This window comes from Oryza brachyantha, chromosome 1, assembly GCF_000231095.2.
Source record: "Oryza brachyantha chromosome 1, ObraRS2, whole genome shotgun sequence".
Classification (NCBI taxonomy): domain Eukaryota; kingdom Viridiplantae; phylum Streptophyta; class Magnoliopsida; order Poales; family Poaceae; genus Oryza; species Oryza brachyantha.
In genome coordinates this window covers 17,710,176-17,719,919 of record NC_023163.2, presented here as the reverse complement: position 1 = coordinate 17,719,919, position 9,744 = coordinate 17,710,176, and the positions used below count along the sequence as shown (strand labels likewise).

The following is a 9,744-nucleotide window of genomic DNA, read 5'->3' as shown; positions in this document are numbered from 1 at the left end:
CGTTGCTTAGACGGGGTTTTCTCTTGAAGGGTTTAAGAGATAGTGAGAGCGATGGGGTTGTTGGTAATTTGGATCCTCAAGTTTCGCTTTGTTTGAGCGAGAAGCTATCGGGGATTCTGTTCTATGGTTGCCGGGTGTTTTTCAGTGTGTGTGTGTGTGCATCGGTTCTTCCTTTGATTGATTAGCGCCGATGAAAAGAATATGGAAGGGGGGGCATTTGTGACACGGACGAAAACAACCGGTTTGAGCCGTGGAAGATCATCCTAGATAAGGTCCAGTCACTTTTGCGCCATGATGTGCTCTACAATCCTCATTTAATTCGAAAGCTGAGAAAGCCCAGTTGGAAACAAGTACGATCACACATTTAAACTATTAAACGTAATCTAATTATAAAACAAATTTTTAGATTCTGTCTAAAACTATAAGACAAATTTTTTGAGTCTAATTAATCCGTCATTAGCACATGTTAGATACGGTAGCACTTATGGTTAATCATGCACTAATTAGGCTCAAAAGATTCGTCTTATGATTTTCCCCATAAATGTATAATTAGTTTTAATGTTCATATATATTTAATATTTTATTTAGGTGTCCAAAGATTTAATGTGATTTTTTTGGAAAATGATTTTGGAAAGTAAACAGGAGCTTAGAAAACTGGTTATACAATTTTGTTTCGCAAATGATGCCGTTGCTGTCACATTTGCAGTTGTTCATTTATTTATGTGGGATGCGGTGAATATGCTTAGTACTCGCAACACTCGAAAGTTAAAAGGACTAATTAAAATCCACAATATCAAAAAATATGGGTCTTACCAAACATGATTAAATTAAACACGCCAATACAAGCGCAAATACACGATATTTCCACCAGAGAGATCTAAATCGCTCAGCGTTTGGTGCGATGAAAACGAGATGAACGCTGATCTTTAACCGAACAGGTTCGAAAACGAGCTCGAAATTTCTTTGGGGCCTACTTTTCTACAGTTCTACTGTATCCTATTTTGAAATGGAATAATTCTTACAATGTATTGATCTCATCATCAGTATTTGATCTGATATCACACTGATATAAACCGATGTTAAGATAGTACTGGTTGTTACTCGATTAATATCGACTGATACACAGTTGATAACTTCATTAGTTTTTCCAAATTTCTTTTCCTCCTAAACCTCCCTGCGGGGCACGCACACAGCGACACCCCCCGTGCTCCGCATGCAAACCATGACACAGAACCGGCACCTGCCGGGCGCACCCACAGCTCACGAGCCAAGAACCGCAAACAATGCGTGAGCCACCCGCCCGCCCAACCATCCCAGCCAGCACGCACAAAAACCCCACAAACCAACAAGGGCGCAGAGCCCAGACACGGACAGCCACACTGCAGAGCCGCGGCAGCGGCAGCGGCGCTTCGCGCCAGTGCGACCCACAGTCACACCGCCGCGCGGCACACGCTCGCGAGACGGCGTCACGGGCGCGCCCCTCCCGGCTGCCGGCCGATCCGAACGCGATGCCGGCTCGGGTGTACTACTACTACTATACCACAAGACGCCATCCACCGTATTCCGCGCGCTCGCATAAAACGCTCCCGGGCACGCACATTCTCCCGGGTTTTTCCGCCACCGAGAGAAGCGAGCTCGCCACACCACTACTCTCACGCTAAGCTGCAGTGTCGTAGGCTGCTGCAGTTAGCGAGCCCGTGGTTGCTTGTTACTGTAGCTTGCTCCGCGCGCTGCACTCCGATGCCTCCTCGCCCGTAGCCGCGTTCCAGCAGAGCGACGACGCGATGGCGGCGGCGGTGGTGGTGGTGGTGCTGCTGGCCGTCGCTGCCGCTCTTGTTGCAGCGGAGCCGCCGCCGAGCGAGCGGTCGGCGCTGCTGGCGTTCCTGACCGCGACGCCGCACGAGCGGCGGCTCGGGTGGAACTCGTCCACGTCGGCGTGCGGGTGGGTCGGGGTGACGTGCGACGCGGGGAACACCACGGTGGTGCAGGTGCGGCTCCCCGGGGTGGGGCTCATCGGCGCCATCCCGCCGGACACGCTCGGCCGGCTCCCCAACCTGCAGGTGCTCTCCCTCCGCTCCAACCGCATCCTCGGCGGCATCCCCAGCGACGTGCTGCAGCTCTCCCAGCTCCGGCTGCTCTTCCTCCAGAACAACCTGCTGTCCGGCGACATCCCGCCGGCGGTCAGCGGGCTCGGCGCCCTCGAGAGGCTCGTCCTCTCCAACAACAACCTCTCGGGGCCCATCCCCTTCACGCTCAACAACCTCACCTCGCTGCGCGCCGTCCGGCTCGACGGCAACAAGCTCTCCGGCAGCATCCCCAGCATCAGCATCAAGAATCTAACCGTCTTCAATGTCTCCAACAACAACCTCAATGGCTCCATCCCAGCGTCGCTCGCGCACTTCCCAGCCGAATACTTCGCCGGCAACCTCCAGCTCTGCGGCACGCCGCTGCCTCCCTGCAGATCGTTCTTCCCGTCGCCGGCGCCGGCGCCCGGGATGAGCCCCGCCGACGTCCCGGGGGTGGACTCCTCCAAGAAGCGGAAGCTCTCCGGCGCGGCAATCGCGGGCATCGTCGTGGGCGCCGTCGTGCTGGCGCTGCTCCTCCTCATCGCCGTCGTGCTCTGCGCGGTATCCCGGCGGCGCAGAGCCACCGGCGACGGACCAAAGAGCACGACGGCGGCGGCCGGCGCCGCCGCCAGAGGGGTGGCCCCTCCGGGCTCCGGCGAGGGAACCGGCATGACGTCCTCGTCCAAGGAGGACATGGGCGGTGCGTCCGGGTCGGCCGCCGCCGCCGCCGCGGTGGCAGCGGCCGGAGCCGGCGCGACCGAGCCGAGCCGGCTGGTGTTCGTCGGGAAGGGCGCCGGGTACAGCTTCGACCTGGAGGACCTGCTGCGCGCGTCGGCGGAGGTGCTGGGGAAGGGGAGCGTGGGGACGTCGTACAAGGCGGTGCTGGAGGAAGGGACGACGGTGGTGGTGAAGCGGCTCAAGGACGTGGCGGTGGCGCGGCGCGAGTTCGACGCGCACATGGACGCGCTCGGCAAGGTGGAGCACCGCAACGTGCTCCCCGTCCGCGCCTACTACTTCTCCAAGGACGAGAAGCTCCTCGTCTACGACTACCTCCCCAACGGCAGCCTCTCCGCCATGCTCCACGGTCAGTCCTCTCCTCATCCCCTAATCTCATCTCACTCCATCCGCCACCGTCGTCGTCGCGCTCGCCGCTTTGCCGCATTGGCATGTTCGCTTGCCCTCTCGGTGGTTCTTCCCGTCTGCGTCGGCGGCACGCGCCATTGCACCGAGATCGACGGGAAACCGGCACAGAATTCACCGGCATTGCGCGAGAAATTCACTAGCTAGGTCCAACCGTCCAAGAATCGCTCGATGACGGCGGGCGCATGCAGCGCGGCGCGCATGGGCGCAGAAATCCTCGCGCAAACCGGCGGCATTGATGGCTGTTCGCGAGCAGGGTAGGTAGCTCCAAAGGCCATGGGAAGAGGAGGACGAAAATTCCCTCCTCTTTCCCTCGCCATGGCGGCATGTGGACGGTGGGGGAGTGGTGGCTCCCGCGCGCGCCTTTTTTTTTGCCCTTTCCCCTTTATCATTTCTATATTTTTTTCGCGCCACTTTTCTTTGATGCGGAAGTGTGTGAGGGTGGTGGTGCGTGCGCGGAGTGATGACGGCGAGGTTTGGGCTGTAAAGCGTCGCCGATGGTCTGGTCCATGCTCACGCTGGACCGGTGCACTGCACGCCATAGCTGGGTACTCCAACGCATTGCCGCTCTACTGCTGTGCTCCACTTCATCGATCTGACTGGTACCCGTAGCAGATTTGGATGGTTGCGAGCAAGCCTGGGACAAGGCCAGAAACGCAGGCGCAATTTGCTACGGGGACCCCGGGGCTGGCTCATAAACCACACCCCCACATTTCCTGCCCGGGTAGTTTTGTAGTCTTGGGACTTGGCAGCCATATCATGGACACTTGATACAGTGGGGGAGGAAAAAAAAAGAAGGTGGTGTACTCCCTGCCATGTGGGGCCCAGCTTTACCCGTAGTTGTGCCTGCCAGTCGAGAATGTCTCTTGCGTTATCTCCACTTAATCCTGTGCTGCTGTACAGCGTACAGCGTACTGTATACATTGTACGCTCTTTGGAGTTTAAAGGCGTGCAAATGTAAAATGTTTGCCACGAATTGTAGGTGTGTGTACCGCCGGCCGGGCCATTCGTGCGTAGTGGTTGGCTCCCCTCGAAGTCAATACATTCTTCAATTGTAGGGCACCGAGGAAGGAGAGCTTCCCCTTTGTACGCCTAGCATATATTTCGCCACCGGGTACTCTTCCCATCTGGCATGCAAGATTGGGGTCGAGTAGAATAATGGTGGACAAGTGTATTGTAGTGCGTGCGTGAGTTGTCATGGCGGGCCACGGCCACGGCCGCGCGCCTTGCTCGGGTCTCGGCTACCTACGTGCCCGTGGCGTTTGGCCTTCATGGCTTCAGCGTGGCCGTGTCCGCGGGTGTGTTTTTACCTCTCCTTGAATCGCCTCCGTTTAAACCGTCCCAACTCCCTGGAAAACGATGGTTGCTAGCTGAATGGATGAACTCTAGTAACAGTCAGGTGGTTGCCTGTTAGTGTCCATCGTTGTCTCGGTGTCATCATCCTGGCTCCGTTTCTTCGATCTCCCAGAGAAGAGTACTTGAGCTGGAGCCTGTAGCACTTGAGCTGGAGCGCTGTAGAGCCTTTGAGAGTGTCACAGATGTCAAAAGTTGGGAGAATGTGGTTTTTGACTTGGTTGGGGATCGGGCTGCCAGGGGCAACTACTATGCACTATCGCCTGCTAGTAATTCAGAGAAGGGTCACAAGAGCAGTTGCGCTTTGCACATGCATGTTCTTGGTTGCTTTGCTCGCCTGGCCTCCAATTGCAGTATAGTATAACATGTAGGTCCATGGCACCAGTCAATGCTGCCACTCACATATGTGTAACTGACACTGCATGCATAGCAGCTTAGCAGGGGAAACCATTGCCCCTCCTCTGCTGCCTTCTCGCCAATGTTCTCCACTAGTCGCCAAGAGAGTAGAGACCACAGCCTTGCTTTTGGATCTTGTCTATAGTGGTTAGCAAGCTCACTTGCTCATCGGTTCTATTTATTTGTCTAATTTGTTGATGTACTACCACCTCCAGTGTTTAGATAACAACTTGGCAGAAAAATCCAGTTTTGTACATTTTAAAATGATGCGGCGTGCTCTATTGCTGTAGTATCAATGTATCATATTACCACCATTGGTTTTTGCCTTGTGTTTTAGACAAGAAACTAACAATTCGGTGTGTTTGCTGGTCTGTAATGTACTTGGCTACCTACCAGATGAACAGCTGATAATCTATTTCTAGTAGTACTTGCTAATGACTTTCTAGTAATGCACTAATCTATTTAGTAGTAGTATTTATTCCTCTCTTTAGTAGACCTACTCAACCTACTATTGCGCTGATTGATTAGTGGTGGGCTTGTTTGTGCTGTCCAACTGTACTTAGACAAATGAAGATCTCTTGTCTTTTTTGCAATTTATCTTGCAACAGTCACCCCATTCTATGCATACAAGTTAGCACTCCGTTTTTGTCTAAGACATGCTTGTTTGTCATCACCGATTCTTTAACACTGACCCAACTATGGACCAGTTGAAGATAAATATTTTATTCACCCTATCTATAAAATATACCAACCTTTTTTTTATCTATCCTTACCAAGAATCCAATACAGCAGGGGTATTTTGCAATTTCAACCAAATGTTGACGTCAAAGCCCCTTTTTATTCCCCTCTGAAAAGAAAATAAGTTATTTTTACTGTTCCCTTTAGATGTTCACCAAAGATCATGGTAGAATGTCAATGCATGTTTCCAATAACTTCAGTTTTTTTTTCATTTTTACATATCTGCATTGCATTGCAAGTACGGTAGTTTTTGCATGGAGATTGTAAATTTCTCACCGGAGCTGGCATTTTTCATTCTATTCAGGAAGCCGGGGCTCCGGCAAGACGCCGCTGGACTGGGACGCGCGCATGCGGTCGGCGCTGTCCGCCGCTCGCGGGCTGGCGCACTTGCACACGGTGCACAACCTCGTGCACGGGAACGTCAAGTCATCCAACGTCCTGCTCCGGCCGGACCCCGACGCGGCGGCGCTCTCGGACTTCTGCCTCCACCCGATCTTCGCGCCGTCGTCGACGCGCCCCGGGGCCGGCGGCTACCGGGCGCCGGAGGTGGTGGACACGCGGCGGCCGACGTACAAGGCCGACGTCTACTCCCTCGGCGTGCTCCTCCTGGAGCTCCTCACCGGCAAGTCCCCGACGCACGCGTCCCTGGAGGGGGACGGCACGCTGGACCTGCCGCGGTGGGTGCAGTCCGTGGTGCGGGAGGAGTGGACGGCGGAGGTGTTCGACGTGGAGCTGGTGCGGCTCGGCGCGAGCGCGGAGGAGGAGATGGTGGCGCTGCTCCAGGTGGCCATGGCGTGCGTGGCCACCGTGCCGGACGCGCGTCCCGACGCACCGGACGTGGTCAGGATGATCGAGGAGATCGGCGGCGGCCACGGGCGGACGACCACCGAGGAGAGCGAGGAGGGCGTGCGTGGGACGTCGGAGGAGGAGCGGTCGAGGGGCACGCCTCCGGCCGCCCCGACGCCGTGACGCCGGCGGACGACACCTTCTTGGTCAGGGTAAAGGTTAAAAATTGCACAGGTTCTTGGCTACCTGTATGCCAAATGCTCTGTTCTTTGCCATTTTTTTCCTCTCTTCTTCAGTTTCTTACCCTGGGTATTGTTTTGTTGGATCAAATTGTATTTTCTCAGGCTCCATTCTTCCAAGTAAATGTATTTTTCTCTTCTCTTTTTTTTTTTTACCGTCATTCAACGCCTGTCCCCTTTGTGATCGTTGTTCCCCTCGTCTTCTTTCGTTTATGTTTTAGAATTGAGTAATCACATGTTTGAGCTGGGAGCAAAGGAATTCCAAAACCTAATCATTTCTATGGCCCTTCGGTTCTCTATGCCACTATTGTATACTGGCTTGGATCAAGGATTTTGTTTAATGTTTTACGCAATTGACTTTTGTTATATGTTTGATCATTTGTCTTATTTAAATTTATTTCGTAAATATATAATAATATAAGTTGTCTTTAACGTTTACTTAATGAAAAAATCATAACAAAATAAATAACACTCATTCTATCCCAAAATAATTTTATTTTTCATCATTTCACATATACTTGTCTCTCACTTTATCTACTTCCAATATAATGTTTTCTCTATTTCTCTAATATAATGGTTGCTTAAAGTTAATTTATTTTGGGACAAACAAATGAGTAAAGAAGATTCTATTTTAGGAAAGAGGGAGTGCTATCTCTGTTGTCTTTAGTACTAGTTTAATTATTCCTAACTTATTTATCAGTCCTCTTATTCAAAAATTTTATGTAATTATCTGATTTGATTTATTGTTCAATGTATTTTACAACTTACATTTATGTTACGTGTATAAAAATATAAGATAAATAGTCAAATATGATCCAAAATTCAATGATAACATGTATTAAAAACTGGAATGATTAATTATGTAATTTTTTAAGAATATAACGAGTGATCAAATATAGGTTTAAAAGTTAATGTTATCAAACATCAAACCACTGTCGAGAGTTTTTTTTACCCCATCTTTTCGTTTATGTTTATAGGCCAAATTTTAAACTTTCAACCTTAAATTTAAAATTAATTTTGAGGTTTTTTACCAAATTTTATTTTTAAGCTTTGGTTTTTAGATAAATAAAAATACTTAAATAAAATTTTTATTCATAAATTATTTTTCGTTTATAAATATGTTGTTTAGTATTTTACATGAAAAAACCAAACAATCACTCCACCATGGGTGTACACAACTAGCGCACAATCACAAGTACGCCCTTTGATTCATGTAACAAAAGATGCAGGTTCACTATTGATATCAATAGCTTGAAAATTTTTAATCTATCAATCGATTTTTCTGCCGATTAGATTTGCTTTAATATTTGTGCTTGGTGTCCATATGCTACTTTGTTTGATTTCATTCCAGCGTCTAATAAAATTGTTTTGTGGATTTATTTTTTTCAAGCAATTGACATCTAACAAAGATAAATACCAGTAGCAAATTACCTCACTAAATTTATGCATTGCATCTTATGTGTGTAATATTATAGACACTGAGATTTAGTACAGGTATGCACCACCAGTATATCCAAGGGTGGTCCGGGTGGACCCATGGTCACCAGAAAATCTTAATCGCATAAATGTTTAAAAAAATGCTAAAAAGAAAAAATGGGAACTCCTTTTTCAGTACATTTAGCATAATGCATGAACTTTATTTGAAATATATATAAGTTGGATTGTCCATACTTAGAATCATAGATACGTGATCATACATCACAAATCCAGACTAATACGCAAGGCCTACGGTGCTTTGCCAAATAACAATAGCATTACAGCATCATGTGTTTTTGTTTTTCTTATGAAGCCTACATTGCCGCCAATAGGCAAAGGTAAGGGGTAATTGTTTGCTTATTAGAGAAAAAAAAAGACCAATGACATATTTATAAATAAAAAATATTTTATAAATAAAAATTTTATATGCATGTTTCTTATCGATCTAGACGTTAAGCTAAGAAATAAGTATGATGAAAAAAATTAAAATCTATTCTAAAATCAAAGTTAAAAATTTAAAGTTTAGCTTATAAAATATAATCAACAGAAAGAGGTACTGGAAATGTCTTTGAGACCTCTGTATCCGTCAAAAGGCGAGGACGTTGGCGAGTGCCGATGGTCGATGGAGACCAATGGACCGGGAGGAAGTGAGGAACCAAGGGAGAGTTACACGTAGACAAGGTTACAAAGCACGGACTGCGTGGCCCGCTCGTGCAAGGCTGGCCGGGCGCGTCTTTAGGGGTTATTTAGTTTAAAAAAAATTTATAAAAATATTACATTAAAACTTTAAACACATATTTGAAAGATTAAACTTAGTCTAATTATAAAATAAATTTTAGATTTCGTTTGAAAACTGCGAAACGAATCTTTTATGAGTCTAATTAATCTGTGCGCTATCTTGACCGGTCTACGCGTCTATTCGTTGTTTACTGCACCCCCTGCCTGCCCCGTTCTTTTCATCTGAGCTTCATCCTTTTCTTTTCTCGTTTTAGCCTATGCAGACAGGGGGAGCAAGTCAATATAATACTACTTATAAGGATTTTGACTTTCTATTTATATTTTTTGACTGCTCGTCTTATTAAAAAAAATTAAAAGTATTGTTTATTTTATTTATTATTTTCTTTATTATTGAAAGTACTTTAAAAATTACTTATAAATTTTTATATTTACACTAAATTTTTACATAAGAAGAATGCTCAAAAATTATAATTGAATAGTCAGAATCCTCTATTTTATGGGACGGGGGAGCATATGGTAGTTCTAAAATCTTTTCATGTATTAAAAAATTGTTCAATTTATATTATAGGTATATTAAATATATACTGCATTATTATATTATTAATATATAGTCATTTTTATACATATAATGTTTTGAAGTTTATGCTATAACTAGTTATTCACTTTTTCTCTTTCTTTTCTCTCTCCTTTACATTGATAATTTTTAGAGCTGCTTACGGTCAGTTGTTGTACTCGTTCTAATAAGGTACGGTGTGATAGTGGAGGAACAGTAGCAGAGAAACGGCAGGACACTCGGTGTGAAATGTGAAGTC

At 47.5% G+C, this 9,744-nt stretch overlaps 1 protein-coding gene across 1 annotated transcript; it reads left to right on the top strand.

Moving 5' to 3' along the window:
- The first annotated feature begins 1,576 nt into the window (after nucleotides 1-1,576).
- LOC102705214 (probable inactive receptor kinase At2g26730) lies at nucleotides 1,577-7,004 on the top strand. Its single transcript, XM_040523450.1, has 2 exons — nucleotides 1,577-3,150; nucleotides 5,998-7,004. The coding sequence occupies exons 1-2, from the start codon at nucleotides 1,785-1,787 to the stop codon at nucleotides 6,660-6,662; spliced, it is 2,031 nt and encodes a 676-aa protein (XP_040379384.1). The 5' UTR covers nucleotides 1,577-1,784; the 3' UTR covers nucleotides 6,663-7,004.
- Nucleotides 7,005-9,744: the final 2,740 nt, after the last annotated feature.